This window comes from Onychostruthus taczanowskii, unplaced genomic scaffold (genome assembly GCF_017590055.1).
Source record: "Onychostruthus taczanowskii isolate IOZ18803 unplaced genomic scaffold, ASM1759005v1 scaffold6, whole genome shotgun sequence".
NCBI classification, from domain to species: domain Eukaryota; kingdom Metazoa; phylum Chordata; class Aves; order Passeriformes; family Passeridae; genus Onychostruthus; species Onychostruthus taczanowskii.
The window spans coordinates 1,395,137-1,412,215 of record NW_024503679.1 but is presented as its reverse complement, the minus strand read 5'-3'; the positions used below and the strand labels follow the sequence as shown (position 1 = coordinate 1,412,215).

Here is a 17,079-nt window from a genome sequence, read left to right as displayed (position 1 = left end):
AGTGCAATCGGATGTTAATAAGGTCCAGTCCTATGGCTGCTCTTACAAGCAAAGGCTCACCCATGGTAAGGACAAAGCACTGCAGGGGCTGGAATCCACAGTGGCAGCAACTCTATTGTTCAAAAATCCTGTGCTGCCTTTCCCAAGAGATAAGCCCCCAGCTAAGACAGTAGCCAGCTGCAAGCTTTCCCCTCATTAGCCACTTCTTTTGAGCTGGATGGTTATCCCTGTAATGGAAAAGCTTGAGTGAGCCATCATCTCAGGTGTGAGGCAAAAAAAGATGAGAGACTGTGTCAGTAGCTGTGGAGCGAGGATGTAATTCCCAAAATTGGCTATGTAAGGAATAAGATTTAAGGACTGAGGCTTCTCCCCACAGTCCTGTCAGGCAACAAGACTGAGCTGCTCACCTGTAAAAGTGTCAGGAGAAGACAATCAGCATGGTACAGCTCATGTGTGTAGATAGGGCTGGCAGTCAGTGCCCACACTCCCAGAGGGGCCTCTCGATGCCAAGTCATGTGCTGGGCACAGGAATGTGAGCAAGGGGGCACACACACAGGCCCCTGCCTGCTGCTCTGCCTTGGCTGCTCCAGCCTGGAGACTCCAAGGCACCCACAAAACTCAGCAGCCTGCTGAGAGGGTGAAAAGAGACAGGAGTAAATGGTCGTTTGTCAGATTTCCCGTTCCCTCAGCAGCCCTTGCCAGGGAGCCTCGTGAACGGGGTGTTCCTTTGTGTTGCAGGTGGTGAGCTCAACCAACGGGGAGCTGAACGTGGACGACCCAACAGGAGCACACTCCAACGCACCCATCACAGCGCAGGCGGAGGTGGAGGTGGTGGAGGAAGCTAAGTACGTTTGCTTTACAACAGGCTTTCCACTGGTTGGTCATTATCCTTCTCCTGGGAAGCGAGTGGGGACATTTTTCTGTGGCAAAGTCCTCAGTGCTCGTGTCCCATGCCCTTTTCCTTGCGTATTGCTGCTTTTGTGCATGGTGCCTTCAGTGCTGCTGCTGCTGCTGCTTCTCTTTGACACTTGTCATGCCTGGAGAACATAAAACTCTTACTCAGAGCATGTACTGCCAGATAGACATTTCAGTAGCACAGATACCAAAATACTGATCTCAGGAATCCCGGTGAGCAACCCCCATTGCAGAGGGAGAACACGCTGTGCTTTCAGTGCTGAGAGTGTAGGAGTAGCTTGAGCGTAGCTCAGCAAAGAGATCATTGGTCTGAGAGTTGTCACTTCATTTCTGGCTGTGAGAGGTGGGTGACAGGTATCCAGAACAGTCTGGAAGTAACTCTTGCAGGGATGGGTTGTTCTCCCTGGGAGTTCTCTTGGTCCAGCCCTGAGAGGAAGCAGAAGCAGCCTGTGGAGGAGAAAGTGCTCCCTCTAAGCTGACCTCTCCTGTAGCTTGTGGTCAGATGTGAGAACTGCTGTCAGAGCTGCTGCTTTGACCATTTTGGCTCCTGTCCTGTATCCGGCACCATCACGTCACCTTTTGCACCTTCTCACTGCCTCTGAACTAAACCAGGACTGTCACTGCAGGGTCACCACAGAGTTCTGGCACTCCCTGAGCGAGGGGCCAATAGGCCTTTGAACTGGTTGGTGCTGACATGGCCCAGCTGCCTGGTTATTATTTGACTGGGTGATCCTGGTGCCACTTGTCCCCCATTGTTTGCCTCAGCCTTTGTGGACACTTCTGTATGAAGAGGAAAAGTGGCAGGTGTAAGGAAGGGTGTATGGATGGAAAAGGTCCCTAGGTATGTGTCATCTGTGCTGGTTGTCCTGAAGCTCTTCTGCTCTCTATTCCCCACTCCCTCAGGGATTCCCCAATCCCTCAGGAAGCCATGTGTGGGATCTTGCTCACTGGTAGCTGGCCTGGCCTTGATCCCAGCGGCCACAGACACACCTTCTCCTCCCAGCCTAAGAAGCCTCAGATTTGCTGCAGGCTCCTCATCAAGCTGGGAGGGTGGGGGAGATCTTGAGGAGCAACTTGCAGAGTGGGCAACATTCCTCTTAGATATGGCTTGTGTGGCCAGCAGAGACCACCAGCTTGTCATTATGGGCTCTGAAGGGGGTCCCCCCAGGCATGTGGCTCCTAGGATGGGGCAGATTGTCTTCCTCAACAGTTCTGGTCCAACAGCCCAGTGCAAGGAAGAACCAGGAACATCTCCAGCCCATGTTTGTGCAGCGAGGCCAAGTCCAGCCCCCACTCTGTGTGCTAGGGAGATGTCAAACCATGTGGGAAGGAGCTGTGCCACCCAGGCCCTCCCCCACAGCATATGGAGCTGTCCTGTCTCTCTCTAGCCCTTGTTTGTGTGCTCCCAGATTGGTTTTGGAGGTGCTGGGAAGCAGAGCATACACTGCTTTGCACTGACAGGTTTGGGAGTCTCTTGTAATTCCCAAGCATAGATCACTTCATTCTGTTTGCCACAGGGAGGGCTTTGTCTTTCCTGACATCTCTGATCACACAAGAAGGGCAGAGGACTTTGGGATTCTGCTCTGCAGAAAAGGGTGCCAGAGAGAGCTGGCAGGAGCTGGAGTTGGGCGCCGTGTTTTGAGATGATGTGCAGTAGTGGGATGGGCTTTCCCTGGCACTCCACAGGCAGAGCTGTGCCAGTGCTTCTGCTTGGAGTGTGCTGGAGAAAAGCTCCGGATTCTGGCAGTGGGTGTCGCTGGAGGGCAGGTCCCACGTGTAGATCCATCATCAGGCCCTTCTGCTGCTGGAGCTGCAGGGGACAAGAGCTGATGGTGGCCTGGAGTTCCTTTCTTTGTGATCCCAGCCCCAGATAAGAACCTGGGGATCTGGTGCCTCCGTGGAACGGGCGTTTGGCAGCGGCCTCGCGCCTGGAAGAGGTGGCGAGGGCAGAGTGGTGTGAGTGCTGGGGCGGGCGGCGGGCAGGCCTGGTGTGTGTCTGCCGCTCTGCACTGCATGTTTGCATGGCTGCAGTGACTCGCTTCCATCCCACCTCTGTGAACTAATCGCTCTTTCTTCCTTTCTGTGTTTTTTCTCTATACTCTCTGTAGCTGCCTGAAAATGCTCAACTTGTGGTGAGTCCCTCTCTCCAGTCCACATGCAAGGGGGAGCGGACCAGACTAGACTGGGGTTGGCAAAACCAAACCCACCAAACGCTAAAAAGGCACAAAGTCAAAGCCAACCCAGAGCTGTTTTGATTTTAGGACCATTTGCAATATTGGGGAGGGCATGGGCTGTGTCTGACCGGCCACACTAGGCTGAGGGATTTGGCTGATCTCTGAATGGATGGGTGCAAAATCAGATTTTAATCCTTTCCTATTTGGCTTTCCATCTCCCCCAAACATTTACGTCTGTAAGCAGATGATGCCTGATGGAGTTGGGCAGAGTCAGGCCTAGGCTGGCTGAGCCTCCTGCAGGAATTCCTCACGCAGACGGTTACAAAGGGAAAACCCTGCACTGAGTGTTGAGGAGAGGGGCCAGTCCTTGGAAAATCTCCTCTTGGAGAAGCACAGACCAGAGAGGATGGAAGGACAAGGCCAGGGAGTCCTCATTAGTGACAGAGCCCCTACTCAGAGAGGGTAGGTGGGAGGTGGCTCCTTTCCAGCCAGCTGAGGTGCAGGTGAATGGGCTTCTCCAGGAAAGAAGGGGTGGAAAGGTTGGGATTAGCACTGGTCCAAGCCCAGCTTGGAGCTTTATCAGAGCTTTGAAGCTATAGTGTCCCAGTCTCAGGTCGACCCAGGAGGTGCCCCTTGGGGAAACCACATACCCAGTAAGTGAAGGGCCAAGCAGACAGTCAGATGAGTTTGTAGGTTCCAGGGTGGGCTGATGGGTGGAAATTGCCACAGAGCGAGGGGACCAAGCCCGTGTGTGGCGAGGAATGTCCTTGTTGGATGGGAGACTGACTCTGCCCTGCTCTCCATAGGCATTGCCTCCAATACCTCTGGCATCTCTGGCTTCTCTGTATGTCGTAGTCTGGGGCTGTTCTCTTGGGCATCATCTGCATGCAGTGAGATCACGTTCTGTAATTGTCAGCCTGCCTTATCCTTTTATTTTGGTGTTTTGCCTCTGCCTGTCTGAACTGCCAGGACTTCCTTTCCTGAACCCTTCCCTGGACCTCTGAGTAAGAGCCTAAAAAGACAGTCACAAGGAAAACCAGCCAGAAGTCAGTCAGCTCCCTTTGTTCGGTGCCCAAGGAGTCGAGTGCTGCTCACCCCCTTCTTCCCTTACCCACTGCATGCAAAACCATCACTCATGCATCCTCCATCCTCTCCCTGTGACGTCCCCCTTACTCACCATCGCACAAGCCATGAAGGAAGGTGGCTACTGTGGGAGAAATACTGCATCAGGCTAAAGCAGGAGATGGTGGCAGATGGCCCGGGACAACAGAATGCCAGAGCAGTCCTGGGGTGGGGGTTCCAGCCTGGGATGGGGGTGCTGAGGTGGCAGACAAACACCTCAGGGTGGGTGGGCAGCAATGGAGGCATCGCTTGCCCTGAAAGGACAAGGGCTTTGCATTTCTCCTCATCCCACTGCCAAACTGGGCCTTTTCATGAGCCTAGAGACAAATCATGGACATCAGTCCGTGCAGTGGGAGAGGTCCCTCTTCTTGAGGGGCTGTGGGAGCTCTCCATGTCACAGGGAGAGTTGTTGGTTCTCCCAAGCAGTCGATCTGTGCTGGCAGGCTCAGGTCATGGCAGGTTGTGCTCACACATTGCTTTTGCACCCCAGAGTGAAGCTTGTGCACCCAGGGACAAGTATCTGAGTGAGAGTTCCTCCAGCTCTGAGAGGACAGGGTTGTAAAGCTGACACTCCCTGAAGGACCCAGTGAAAAATATTTTGGAGAAGATGTTAGAGTGGTTTGGAATGTTTTTAGCCTACAGCAGATGGTTGTAGGAAAAAAACAGTCTTTGCATCCTCGTGTTTGCCTGCCAGAGCTCAGGGAGCACTTGAACAGCACTCCAAGGCACATGGTTGGATTCTTGGGGCTGTCCTGTGCAGAGCCAGGAGTTGGACTCAGTGATCCTTGTGGGTCTCTTCCAACTCAGGATCTTCTAAGACTCGGTGGTCTACTCCAGTTCCCTTCCAGCAGCTTGACAGAGCAGTCCTCCAGCATCACCCAGGGTTCTCCAGGGACAGCTGTCCCAGCAGATGGAGAAAGACACATAGTTTGGGAGGACTCACACAGATGTGCAGAGCATTCCTGACAGTGGGCTGAGGGTAGAAAGGTAGATACATGTTCAAGGCCAAGGAATTGTGCAGGAAGCCAGGAGTAGTTTAGCATCTGGACGACTGCTCCCAGTGTATCCCACAGGGAACCCACCGCTCCTCACGGTTCAGCTGCGTTGGGCGTTCCTCTCCCCACCTCAGCCTCCACTCTCCATCCTTCTTGCTTCCCCTAATCCAGTGCACCACCTTCACATCGGATGGGGGAAGAAGCAGGGGTTCTGCATCCCCACACTGAGATCCAAGGTGGAAGCTCTGGTTATCGTGAAAGGTTCAGTAAAGAAACCTGGTCCCTGAGCCAAGGTCTCTTTGGAACTTGTTTTGTTAGTGAGCAGTAGTGAAAACCGTGTCTTGCGGCTGGGAAAAGCAGCCAGAGCTCACCTTCCCAGTCCAGTTCCTCTGGGGTGGGACAGAGGGAGTGGAGCACCTGGGTCCCTGTTTTACTGCTTTCCCTGATGGCTCCTTGCATTCCAGTGGAGCCCAGCTGGAAGGGAGAAGCCTGGCTGGCACTCTGGGGCCTGGCAGTGAGACACCCCAGCTGGCCATGGCTGGTCTTCCAGTCCAGGCTGGTGGTGTCATCCACCCACCAGCACCTGCCCCCAGTCCCGGCAGCTTGGTGGGGCTCAGGCCGGGCAGGCAGAGATGCTGTTGCATGAGGACAAGTGGGGGGATGGCAGGAACATCATGGGGACATTGCGGGGACATCACAGGCTGGCAGGCACGGCGCTGACTCTCCCTCCTTGTCCTTTGTGCCCCAGGTGCTGCTGCTTCTTTAAGAGGAAAAGGAAGAAGACGGCTCAGCGTCACAAGTGACCGGTGCCTCCTGGGCCTTGCAGGAACCACCACGCCTGCAGCTCCTGCCCTGTCTTACTGGAAGGGGCTTCTCTTTAGGAGGGAAGAGGAGGAGGAGGCATAGGAGGAAGAGAGAAAAATGAAAACAAAAAAAAAAAAACCCAAGTGACATTTTAAACCAAAAAGAGAAGAAAACGTTCCAAAACAAACCACTCTGGGGTGGATCTGCTGAATGGTCTCCCTCATTCACTCCAAGCCTGAAGCTCCTTTTGGGACCAGGACTGTGGCTGGCTCAGGTCTTGGTCGCCCTGGGAGGGGGGCTGGCTGGCTGACCCTCCTTCCCATTGTTTACGGTGAAGGCATCGTTGACGCAAACCTGAGGACTGTGCTTAGTTCCTGCTCACTTTCCTCCCCTCCCTCCCCTGCACTCTGCTCCTCTGTCCTCCTCCCTCCTTAATTAAGTGAAGAAATTCCATAGGCTCGATTGGCTGTGGAGAGGGCAGGAGGATGCGGGGCAGGCAGGAGAGTTGCTAGGAGAAGGGCCTGACTGCTGCGGCAGGAAGAGACAGGTTCTCTCTGTGGCTCCTTGGGAACAGTTACACTGTAATGTGCAAGCTGTGAGAAATTTGCAATCTACTGTTCCAGTTAGGGTTTTTTTTCCGGCTCCCTTGACACCTCCCTCCTGTGACAGTAACAGAGCAGTGTGGATTGTTTTAAAGAAGCTGACGTCGTTGCACTTTTTATTATTTTTAGCATTTACAGATGCACATTGTATCTGTGGATCTCTGCGTGGCCACGCCAGCGCAGGCAGACATCCAGCGGGGAGGATGGTGGGGTGCACGGAAATGCCCTTGAGTGGGGATGTCCACAACCCTCGTGCCAGTCTGGGGCTCCTGACGCCCACCTTGGGCCACGCGCTGAGGAAAGCATACTTGAATTTCCAATCACCCTTCCTAGCTGCCAGTGAATGTCCTTTCCATGGTTTCCTACACCGTGCCTGACCCAGCTGGCCAGGAGAGGCGAGGCTGATGCCCGGCATGGGCCGGAGGGAGCGGCATGGCCTTTGCCAAGCCGGAGAAATTTGTGCTGGTTTAAGAGGTAGATCAGGATTGAGGTTCCTGAGAAACAGCCATTTCCTGAAGTGTGGGCGTTTCTCGGTGTGGGTAGCAAGGCAGCCTTCCCAAATCCCTCCTTGGGCTGGTTGGGAACCTTCTGCAAGAAGATATTAGTGGGAGGAAAGCATCCCCAGCAAGGGAGAGGATACTTCATGCCTTAACACTGATCCCATCTCCCGATGGTCAGATAGGTTTGACTGGAATCGCCTTCACATCCTCTCTGAGCATGGGGCAGGTGCAAGCTTGCCTGCACCATCTCACCCCTGCAGCAGCCATGGGTCTCCTGCACCACTTTGAGCCAAACCAATAGCAAGGAAAGGGCTTGGGGTGCTTTGCACACCCAGAAAAACACTGAAATCTTGCATCCAACTGCAGTGTTTCCCAAATTGGAGGAGATGAGGCTGCCAGGGGTTACTGGAGAGATGGCAGGGCTGTGGGAGAACTCGAGCACCTTTGGGAGGTTATAAGTAGGTTCGCTGGACTTTGTCTTTCCATGTGTGACACCAGATCAGGCTGGAATAGTTCAGTTGCCATAAACTTGGGCCTGGCTTACCCAAAAATTGCGGAGAGCACAAAGAGAGGAAAGGGAGAGACTAGATCTCATTATCATTTATTCTATTTCATGCTAAGCTGTGTAGCTTGGCGTTCACAGAGCAGCATTGCCGGGAGGTTCAGTTTCCCTCTCTGGATAGGAGCAGGCTTAGAGGGCTGGAGATCAGCCTGGGCAGGATGCTCTGGGCTTGCTCCTCATGCATTCCTGAGCCAGGCAGACACTGGTGTGGTGCCAGGGTGGAAAAGCCTCCCTCCTGGCCAGGATCCCCGCAGGGCGTCTCTTCTCCGTTCTCTGCTGCGTTCTCTCCATGCCTTACCCCAGTGAGCACGATGGAGGCGCAGAGCCCTCGGTTCACGCATGCGCCTCCTTCCTTCCCCCTCAGCAAAGCGCTTTCCTCCAGCCAGGCCACGGGCCGGGGTGGGAACAGGGCAGGAAGGGCACCCCTCACCTCCCGCAGGCACGTGCCAGGTGTGCGGCCCTGTCCCCTCCTGCCACAGGGAGGACACGGCCATGGGCACATTCCACCTTTCTCTTCTCCTCCGCTGCCAGTGGTTCCCAGAAGCTGCGTCTCTGGCACAGGCACTCCTCTCTCTGCTGTAGGAAACCATGGTTTGGCATCTTGGGAGGGTGTCCAGGGGCACAGGCGCTCCCCAGGGAGCCGCCCTGCCCGCTGCCGACAGAGCTGGCCCTGAGACACTTCCGTTGCTGCCCTCCCAAGCCCCACTAAGTGCCTGTCACCAGAACTCGATTCCTTCTGCATCTCCTGCCGTGTTTGGTCATTCCTCGCTGCCTCCACTCAAGGAGCAGCTTGTAGTTGCAGCATATGTAAGTGTTTGCAGGGTGAGGGAGGGCGGGGGGGAAAGGGGCCATCTCAACAGGTTTTGTTCCTAAATGTTTTTGGTTTCTTTTGTTGTTTTTTGGGGGGTTTTTTGGTTTTTTTTTTAAGTGAATGTATTTGATCGTTTAGAAACTTTCCTGACCTTGTTTTTAAGTGGGTTGGTTTGAAAGCTGTTTCATGGTGACCCACTGACAGCTTCTCTCCGGAGATACGGTGTTCTTTTAATCCTACAATGATGTGTTTGTAGGGGAGGACTGTCCCCCCACGGCATGCTGGTAATGCTCACTTGTACCAAGCCCTCTTGCACTATAATCGTACGTTGGACTCTTCAAAAAAAAAAAGGGCAAAGATGTGGGGTGGCTTTTTAACAAAAAAAAATTAAAAAAAAAAAAAAGAAAATAAAGCAGGTTACCAGCAAGTCCTGTGCTTGAGGGAACCGCTGTCCCCAGGGAGCTCGGAGGTGACAAGGAGACGCAGCCAGACTGAGCCAGCCGTGCTGTGGTAGGACGTAGGGCATTAACCTGGGCGATCCCTCCGCTCCTTGCCGGGAGCGGTCGGCAGCCAGGAGACCCCAGGCAGGGGAGGGCTCCTGGGGGCTCCCGGCACAGGTGCCTCTGACGCGGCTCTCGGCCCTCCAACGTTGCGATGCAGTCTTCTGAGGTATCAAGTGAGATGATTTTTTTTTTTTTTCAATAAAACATTGCACTGCTGCATTGTTCTCCATGAATAGAAGTATTTATTACCTCAGCCTGACCACGGCACTTGTGTTTTGTCTTCCTTTGGCTCTGCTGGGCACTTGTGTCACCCCCTGCTCCCCTTGGAGGGGACAGTGCGTGGGTGGGACCTTGTGGGACCTTCTCAACGCTTCGTGCTCTACAGCCGTGGGTGGTTCAGCCCTATGGAGCTCGGCCAAGGCATGGTGGTACCGATTTCCCTTCTCCTTCAGTGCACACATTCCCACTTCAGCCGTCCTGGAATGCAGGATGCCTCGTCCCTGAGGCAGAAGGGACCACAGGGAGAGGGGTACTGGGACCTGCCCCCTTGGCAAGGCTGTGGGATAAAAACTGAAGGAAGGAATGAGAGAAGCCCTAATTCCTCTTAAATACCTGGAGAGGGCAGGCTGGAAGCACACAGGATTTTCTGTGGTGTTGCAGATGCCTGTGTTCAGCTCAGCACCATCACTGAAGGTGTCACTGCCCATGGCAGGGGTTACACTTGTACAGGTCTCTCGAACCCAAACCCGTCAGTGATTGCGAATCCTGCAGTTAGTTGAACACCTGGGAATTAGGTTTTCATCAGGTCTGGGTCAAAAGGATAAATCTCAGAGGAAGAGATGTGGGTTCCAAGGCTCAGGGAGGGAACCTTTGAGGTTCACCTCCTTGGCAGAGTGCACGCATCCCCAGACAAATTTTTGGGAGCAGGAAATGAAAGCTCATGCTAAAAATGGTACATTTAAGGCTGGGAATTAGGGGTAAAAATGTCACACGAGAGATCACAGTGTGGAGCAGGTTCCAGGTGTGGGAACACTTTGGCGCAGGTGTCTCTGAGTGGGCACAGCGCCAGCTGCTGTCAGAGGTGCTCTGGCTCCCTGGTGCCATCTCTCCATCCTGACCGCTCAGACACTACCGCAGCCATTCAGCTCGTCCTCCCGCCGCGGCACCGAGCGGTCACCGGCTTCGGGCGCTCCATGTCCCCCGCGCCGGGGGCCGCGGCTGCTGCGACCGGGGACACAGCGGGGACAGGGCGGGACAGGCCGGAGCAGCAACCCGGCCTGCCGCAGCTCCCGCCCCCCGCCCGTGCCCATTGGCCACCGCCACCCTTGGTCCCGCCCCCCTCCCCCCCTCCTCCCCCTCAGTGGCCAATCATCGCGGCGTTCCGCTCGTGATTGACAGCGCCGCGGCCGCCCAGCGAGGGGCAACGTGGCATACGCCCGCGCTCCGCCCGGCCGGAAGGTGCTACCTTCCCCCCCCTGTGGGACCCCATTGGTCGCGCCCAGGCGGGCGGAGCGGGCGGGCGCGCGGCGCGGGCGGTACCAATACGCGGAGCGGGCGGGGGTGCGCGGCGGGCGTGGCCGGATGCCGGCGGCGCGGCGGGCGCTGTGGCCGGGCTGCGAGCGGCGCAGGATGAAGGTGCTGGTGGCGGCGGCGGCGCTGGGCGCGGCCCTCCTGCTCCTGCTGCCCGCGGCCTCCCGCGCCGACGAGCGCAAGAAGGGACCCAAGGTCACCGCCAAGGTCGGGGGGGGGCCGAGGCGGGGCCGGCGGGGCGCGATTGGGAAAGACTCCGAGGGGGGGAGCCCGTATGGGAGACCTGGAGAGGGGGAAGTCGGGGTGAGGGGCCCGGGATGGGCTGGAGGGGTTTGGGATTGGGAGGGAGGGAGGGTCCAGTGCGGGGGGTCGGGGGCCCCCGGACGGGGGCGGCGGGCTGGGCCCAGCTCTGGGGGCGCTGACGGGGCTGGGCTGCAGCCTGGGCTGGGTGGTGAGGCTGCGGGGGGATGCAGCCCGGGCCGTGCGGCACCGACCTCGCCTCGTGAGGCCTTGGGCCTGCCTGGAGTTGGTGAGTCGGACTTTGGGGGTGGGTTGGCCCAAAAGGGAGCCCAAGGTGAGTCTGGCTCCCCTGATCCCCCCTAACCTTCCTCCCCCCACCAAGGTGTTCTTCGACCTGCGGATCGGTGAGGAGGATGCCGGCCGTGTCGTCATCGGGCTCTTCGGCAAGACAGTGCCCAAGACGGTGGAGAACTTCATGGCCTTGGCCACCGGAGAGGTGAGGGGCCCGTGGCACCCTGGGCCTCACCTGCCCCTGCTCGGGCCCTGCTGGGTGCCCTGGGGCAGCAATGGGGCCACGGGCTCTGGTCTGTCCCTTCGCCTCACTCCGTGTTCTCCCTCCACACCCCCAGAAAGGATTTGGCTTCAAGGGCAGCAAGTTCCACCGTGTGATCAAGGACTTCATGATCCAGGGAGGAGACTTCACCCGCGGCGACGGCACTGGAGGTAACTTGGCAGATCCAAGCCATTGTCTTGGAGTGAGACAGCAGCTGCAATTCCCAGCCTCTGCAGGGCTGTCCCTGGCACCAGTGTAGAGCTGGATCTTGGTGGGCATGGAGCTCACAAAGCCATGGCCTCGGAGCAGAGCTGAGTGCTGGGTAACTGGGGTGCTGGGAGCCTCCTGCTCCGCTCCCTTGGCGTGACACGCCTGCCCAGCCCCTGGGGTGCTTCCAGCTCCCTGCAGCAGCCCATGGCTCATGTATCCCTGTGGCATCAGTGCTAGTCCCTGCTCTGGAATTGCTCATTCCTACCACCACCATCACCCCTACCCCGACACATTCCATGAAACCGCTGCGGCCTTTTTGTCCCCACCTTTAGGAAAAAGCATCTACGGGGACCGTTTCCCTGACGAGAACTTCAAGCTGAAGCATTACGGGCCAGGCTGGGTGAGCATGGCCAACGCTGGCAAGGACACCAACGGCTCCCAGTTCTTCATCACCACCGTGAAGACGCCGTGGCTGGACGGGAAGCACGTGGTGTTCGGCAAAGTGCTGGAGGGAATGGTGAGGGACGGGAGAGGGGAAGGGGTTGGTGCTCTGGGCAGGGCTTGGCTGAGCTGGGCCTGCCCAGTGTCCACTCTCACACTGTGCCCCACCAGGACGTGGTGCGGAAGGTGGAGAGCACAAAGACAGACAGCCGGGACAAGCCCCTCAAGGACGTCACCATCGTCGACTGCGGCACCATCGAGGTGGAGAAGCCGTTCGCCATCGCCAAAGAGTGACGGGACCAGGCCCTGCCAGGCTGGGAGGGCCGTGGGACGGGGCTGCCGCCTTCCCCTGCCCCGGGGCCACCGCTGTGTCCCAGTGCCCAGCCCCTCTCCCTGCTGCCTCCAGCCCCTGGGACAGGGCACAGGCTGCTCTTCCATCACTTTTGTAAGAAGCACATGCACCAATAAATGTGACCAATGTGTTTTTTAAAAAGCTGCCTCTCTCCTGCCTTCAGAGGAGTGCAGATCACTCTGCACCCCTCAGCCTTCCAGCCCCCCTTCCAACCTTCCTTTTCTGTCTTCTCATCCAGCTGGGAGCAGTGCCACAGTTGGCCCTGGGTTTGCTTTGCAGAATTCCACAGCACAGCGCTTTTCCAGTCAGTCAAATCCAGGAGATTTACTGCACCAAAGCCTGGATGCAGAGAGGTTTTCCAGCACAATTCAGCATCCAAAGGCTCGTACTGCAAGCCCAAAACAGCAGGGGGGATGGCAGAGCTCTTGCTCTGCCAACAAAGGCACATTGCATGGTGGTGAGAGAGCAGTTCCCAACATCCCTTTGGCTTCTCCCAGCAGGGAGGAGTGAGTTTCACCACAAGGATCCTTTCTCTCACCACTGCATCCCTGGGTGCTGGGTGGAACTCATCATTCCAGAGGCTCGGGGTGCTGCCGGGCCGGGGGCACAGCTCACGGGGAGGTAGAGGCCCTGCAGGACCCCGCTGAGGACGGCGTTGGGGAGCAGCTCTGCGAGGAAATGGGGGTGCTGTAACAGCTTGTTCCCTCCTGGGCCCCGCTGAGGGAGAAGCACCTTTGTAGGGCCCAGAAGAGGCTCTTGGAGGTTTTGGAGACCTGCTCCACGGCCCTGCTCCTTACCGGTGCCATGTGGCCGCACGTAGGGATCCGAGCGGAAGCCGAGGATGGGGCGCTGGGAGGGCAGGAGTCTGGTGCTGCTGTGGAAGAGGGAACATCAGTCCTCAGCCTGTCCCCACCATCCCAACCCCAGGGACTCAGGGTGCCTAACGGGGCAGGAGGAAAATTCCAGTGCCATGTGGGATAACCCTGGTGCCAGCAGAACTCATCTACTCACGGGGGGCTGCCGGCCTTGGGGCTCTGCTGGCACCGCTGCACCTTCAGGAAGTCCAGGATGTCCTGGGGCAGCTCCTCGTTGTGGTACAGCACGCCCTGCAATGCTCCAGGGGGGTCAGCACCCCAAAAACCCCTCCCAAACTCACCACCATGTGTTCCTCAGCCCTAAAAACCCACCCTGAACCTGCCATGCAGTCCTCACCTGCAGGTAGAGCTCCAGGCCCTGCCGGCGCTGCTCCAGCATTTTGGGCATCCAGTTGGGGACATGGCGTGGGGGCAAGTCAGGGACCTTGCAGGTCTTCTTGATCTGAGGAAGGGTGTGGGGGTATCAGGGCAGGGCAGAGAGGACGAGGGCAGGCCTCCCACGTGCCCTCCTGCAGAGCCGGGGCGTCTCACCCGCTTGTGCAGCGCCTGGAACTCGCTGTAGCGCTTGGTCACCGTGTGCCGCCGGCCATTGCACAGCACCTCCACCCGGAACACCTGGATGGGGACAGACAGCGTGTGCTCCCCATCAGCCCCAGCCTCACCATCCTCGTGCTGTCTTCATCATCCTCACCATCCCTCATCATCCTCATCAGCTCCAGCCTCATCATCTTCACCATCCCTCATCATCCTCACCATTCTAACCAGCCCCAGCCTCAGCACCCTCTCCATCCTTATCTCCTTCACCATCTTCATCAGCCTCACCACACTCATCACCCTCACCACACTCATCAGCCTTCCAGAGGAGGTAGGAGCTGCTAACTCACACACCTGTGGAGAGGACTTGGGACACTCTACTCCCACTTCTCTAGGACAGGCAGAGACCCCCAACCTCCAGGGCAGACCCCAACACCCCCATGGCCAATGGGGGCACCACGGGACCACGCAGGACCCCCCAAAGGAGATGGGACACAATTCTCCCCTCCCAAGGGGAGCACAGCGAGGTGTGACATCCCAACCCCCACGAAAGCCCACCAGACAGTTGGGACCCTGGGGCTGGCAGGAACCCCCCAACACCTTGGGGTTGCAGGGACACCAGGAAGGGACACTTGGGGACCTCAAACCAATGGGACAAAGGGGACAAAGGAAGACAACCCATCTTTCCCCAAGGCAGGTAAGCCCCCCTGCCTAGGGATAGTCATGGATCTCCACCCTCCTAGGGAAGACAGGAGAAACCCTTCTTTCCCCACACAGCCAGGGGTCGTCCCCCACTCCACTCCCCAGGGCCAGTGGGGATCCCCCAGGCCAGGGACAGCCCCTGCTTTCAAGGATGGCCCCTGAAGACAGACAGGCATCTCCATCCCACAGGGGACCCCCCAGGCCAAGGTAGAAGGGCAGAGGACCCACCTCAGACCCATCTCAGGAAGGAACTCTGTGGGGACCTCTGCCCAGCACCCCATGGGCCGGGGATCCCCATCCCTTCCCCTTCAAGGGCTTTGTGTCCCCCTTCCCAGAAAGGGAGCCATGAGGACCTCTCCTACTCAGGGCAGATGATCTCTCTCTCTCTCCCTGCCTCCTCACTCACTGGAGATTTGGGACCCTGGGAGGAGGTAAGGGCTGCTGGGAACCCCCCCAAGCATTTGGGGACACCCCTGGTGGGCACATTAAGACCCCCACACCCTCCACCATCCAGGGCAAACAGGCACCCTCATACCCAGGGCAGAGGGGACACCCAGAGACAGACAGGGACCCACCCCAATGCCAGGGGGAATTGCATCCTTGCCATCCCAGGTGTAAAGAGTCTGACAGGGACCCCTCAGGGGCACTTGGATCCTGCACTCCTGGGGGAAGGACACATCCCCATCCTGGGTGCACAGGGATATGACAGGGACCCCATGGGAACAGAGAATCACCATTGCCAGTGATGCCCCTTCCCACCCCTTCCAGGGGTACAGGATCACTGTCTGTCCCTCCCTCTCGCCCCAGCAGAGATCCTCTGGACATAGGCAGGGACAGCCACTCCTGGGCATTTGGGGACACTGGGGGGCAACTTGGGGACATCCCAGCCCCAGGGCAGATGTGGGACACACATCCCTGGGGCAGATGGGGGTACTCAGGGATAGACAGGGACCCCGGAACCCTCTGGGGTCAGAGGGGATTCCCAGGGTAGAGAAACAGCCCCAGAAGGCAGCCCCTGGGCTACCCCTGGGACAAATGGGGTTCCCCAGTTACACCTGGGGACCCTCAGTCCCTGACGCACATGGAGACACCCTCCCGGGCAGGTGGGGACCTGTGGGAGCCACAAGATCCCCAGAACAGGACCCCGGGGTGGGCAGGAAGAGCCTCCAACCCCTGGGGCAAGTTGGACACCCCTGGGATGTGGGGACCCCTGGGGACAAGGCAGGACCCCGGGGCGAGAGGGAGCTGCGGGACAGACACACTCCCAACTTCCAGGGCAGAAGGTGCCCCCGGCAGGGAGCCAGGGCAGGCACAGACCCCCGGGGCAGGTGGGGACCACCCAGGGGTACTTGAGGACCTCCAACCCTTGAGGCTGGGACAATTCAGGGTCGCCTGGGGGAACGAGGGGACCTCCAGTCCCAGAGCAGGTGGGGCAGCCCGGGGAAGGAAGGGAACCCCCAGCCATGGGGGCTACAGGGACCTCTCCCCCTTTCAAAGGTAAAGGGTCTGTGCTCCCCCCGGCTGGGACCCTCCAGGGACAGGCCACAATAATCTCACCTTGCCCACATCCCCCATCCCCTCCCTCAAGGGCAAAGGGTCCCCATGGGCAGTGACCCCTGTGAGGATCCCCGCCTGGAACCCCCGGGTCAGGGATCCCGCTGGGGCTGCCGGGGACTCTCCGGGGGATGTTTGGGCTCTTCCAGGGCCAGGGACACCGGGGACAGAGGACAGTGCTGGGGACGAACAGGACACGGGGGAGGTGGGATATGAGAGACCCCCAGCACCTGGGTTAGGGTGGAAGCACAGCCGGGCAGGGAGAGAGCCCTGGGCAGAGGCAGAAACCTCCAAGCTCCGCAGCCCCCGGGACAGCGGCAGGCAGGATCCGGCACCCCGGAGCAGAGACACCCCCGGAGCAGAGAGAGCCCCTTCCAGGGCACCGGGTCTGCGTCTGCCACAGCAGGGACACGCACGACCTCCACTCCCAGGGCACGTGGAAGACTCCTGGGGCAGAGGGAGACAAATCCCCCCGGGAGCATAGGGTGATACCCCCGGGGAACTTGGGGGGCTCTAGTCCTCGGGCAGCTGGGACCCCCCGGAGCAGGGACACCTCCCCACCCTCAGGGACCCCTGGGGAAAGGCAGGGACCCGCACCCCCGGGAGGGGCAGGGGACGCTTGGGGACAACCGGCGACCTCGCGTTCCCGGGGCAGAAGGAGACCCTCACCCACCTTCCCGCGCCCCGCTCGGCCCCGTCCCTCACCGTGTGCGCCCGCTCGGGGCTGCCCGCCGCCGGGGGCTCCGCCGCGGGGATGGAGACGGCGATCATGGCCCGGGGCACGGCGGGGCCGCGGGCGGGACGGGCCGGGAGCGGCGCCGGGAGCGGGCAGGGACCGCCCCGGGCGCCCATGGCGGGGTCACGGCCCCCGGGCAGCCCGGGATGAGCCCCAGCCGCACGGGGGAGGGAGCCGCGGAGCCGCCGCAGGGAGCCGCTTCACAAGGATAAGGGGAAAGGAAAGAGGGAAGTCAGGCCAAGCTGCCTTTTCTCTGTTTGAACGGGTATCGGTTTTGATAAAACGCACACGCGAGGCTGGGAAGGGGGGAAGGGGCAAAGCTAGCCCCGGGGAAGGGGGGTAGGAGCACCACGGAGCTCTGGGG

At 58.7% G+C, this 17,079-nt stretch overlaps 3 protein-coding genes across 5 annotated transcripts in view; 2 read left to right on the top strand and 1 right to left on the bottom strand.

The window, feature by feature from the left end:
- CSNK1G1 (casein kinase 1 gamma 1) overlaps window positions 1–6,709 on the top strand; it is a 96,262-nt gene extending 89,553 nt beyond the window's left edge. For both annotated transcript variants that reach the window (XM_041418732.1, XM_041418730.1), the window contains exons 13-14: window positions 739–845; window positions 5,955–6,709. In XM_041418732.1, the coding sequence (XP_041274666.1) occupies window positions 739–845; window positions 5,955–6,009 (162 nt within the window). In that variant the 3' untranslated portion in view covers window positions 6,010–6,709. The remainder of the gene's footprint in view (window positions 1–738; window positions 846–5,954) is intronic.
- A 3,767-nt stretch (window positions 6,710–10,476) lies between these two features.
- Window positions 10,477–12,455, top strand: PPIB (peptidylprolyl isomerase B). Its single transcript, XM_041418502.1, has 5 exons — window positions 10,477–10,725; window positions 11,141–11,254; window positions 11,388–11,481; window positions 11,854–12,038; window positions 12,134–12,455. Exons 1-5 carry the CDS (start codon window positions 10,570–10,572, stop codon window positions 12,254–12,256), a joined length of 672 nt encoding a protein of 223 aa, XP_041274436.1. The 5' UTR covers window positions 10,477–10,569; the 3' UTR covers window positions 12,257–12,455.
- SNX22 (sorting nexin 22) lies at window positions 12,428–16,984 on the bottom strand. Of its 2 annotated transcripts, none has more exons than XM_041418504.1 (6): window positions 16,685–16,984; window positions 13,721–13,804; window positions 13,527–13,631; window positions 13,326–13,420; window positions 13,112–13,185; window positions 12,428–12,982 (listed from the first exon to the last, which is right to left on the bottom strand). In XM_041418504.1, the coding sequence occupies exons 1-6, from the start codon at window positions 16,829–16,831 to the stop codon at window positions 12,849–12,851; spliced, it is 639 nt and encodes a 212-aa protein (XP_041274438.1). In that variant the 5' UTR covers window positions 16,832–16,984; the 3' UTR covers window positions 12,428–12,848. The 2 variants fall into 2 exon arrangements, with proteins under 2 accessions (XP_041274438.1, XP_041274437.1); XM_041418503.1 differs by having other exon boundaries at window positions 13,112–13,188; window positions 16,685–16,977.
- Window positions 16,985–17,079: the final 95 nt, after the last annotated feature.

What these genes read in the sequence shown, in the direction of transcription:
- SNX22 (XM_041418503.1), bottom strand. Translation starts at nt 16,831, where the DNA reads ATGGGCGCCCGGGGCGGTCCCTGCCCGCTCCCGGCGCCGCTCCCGGCC. An exon ending in GCCCCGAGCGGGCGCACACG is followed by an intron (nt 13,805 to 16,684) that starts GTGAGGGACGGG and finishes GTCCCCATCCAG; the next exon opens with GTGTTCCGGGTGGAGGTGCT. An exon ending in GCCTGGAGCTCTACCTGCAG is followed by an intron (nt 13,421 to 13,526) that starts GTGAGGACTGCA and finishes GGAGCATTGCAG; the next exon opens with GGCGTGCTGTACCACAACGA.
- PPIB (XM_041418502.1), top strand. Translation starts at nt 10,570, where the DNA reads ATGCCGGCGGCGCGGCGGGCGCTGTGGCCGGGCTGCGAGCGGCGCAGG. An exon ending in CCGCGGCGACGGCACTGGAG is followed by an intron (nt 11,482 to 11,853) that starts GTAACTTGGCAG and finishes CCCCACCTTTAG; the next exon opens with GAAAAAGCATCTACGGGGAC. An exon ending in GCAAAGTGCTGGAGGGAATG is followed by an intron (nt 12,039 to 12,133) that starts GTGAGGGACGGG and finishes GTGCCCCACCAG; the next exon opens with GACGTGGTGCGGAAGGTGGA.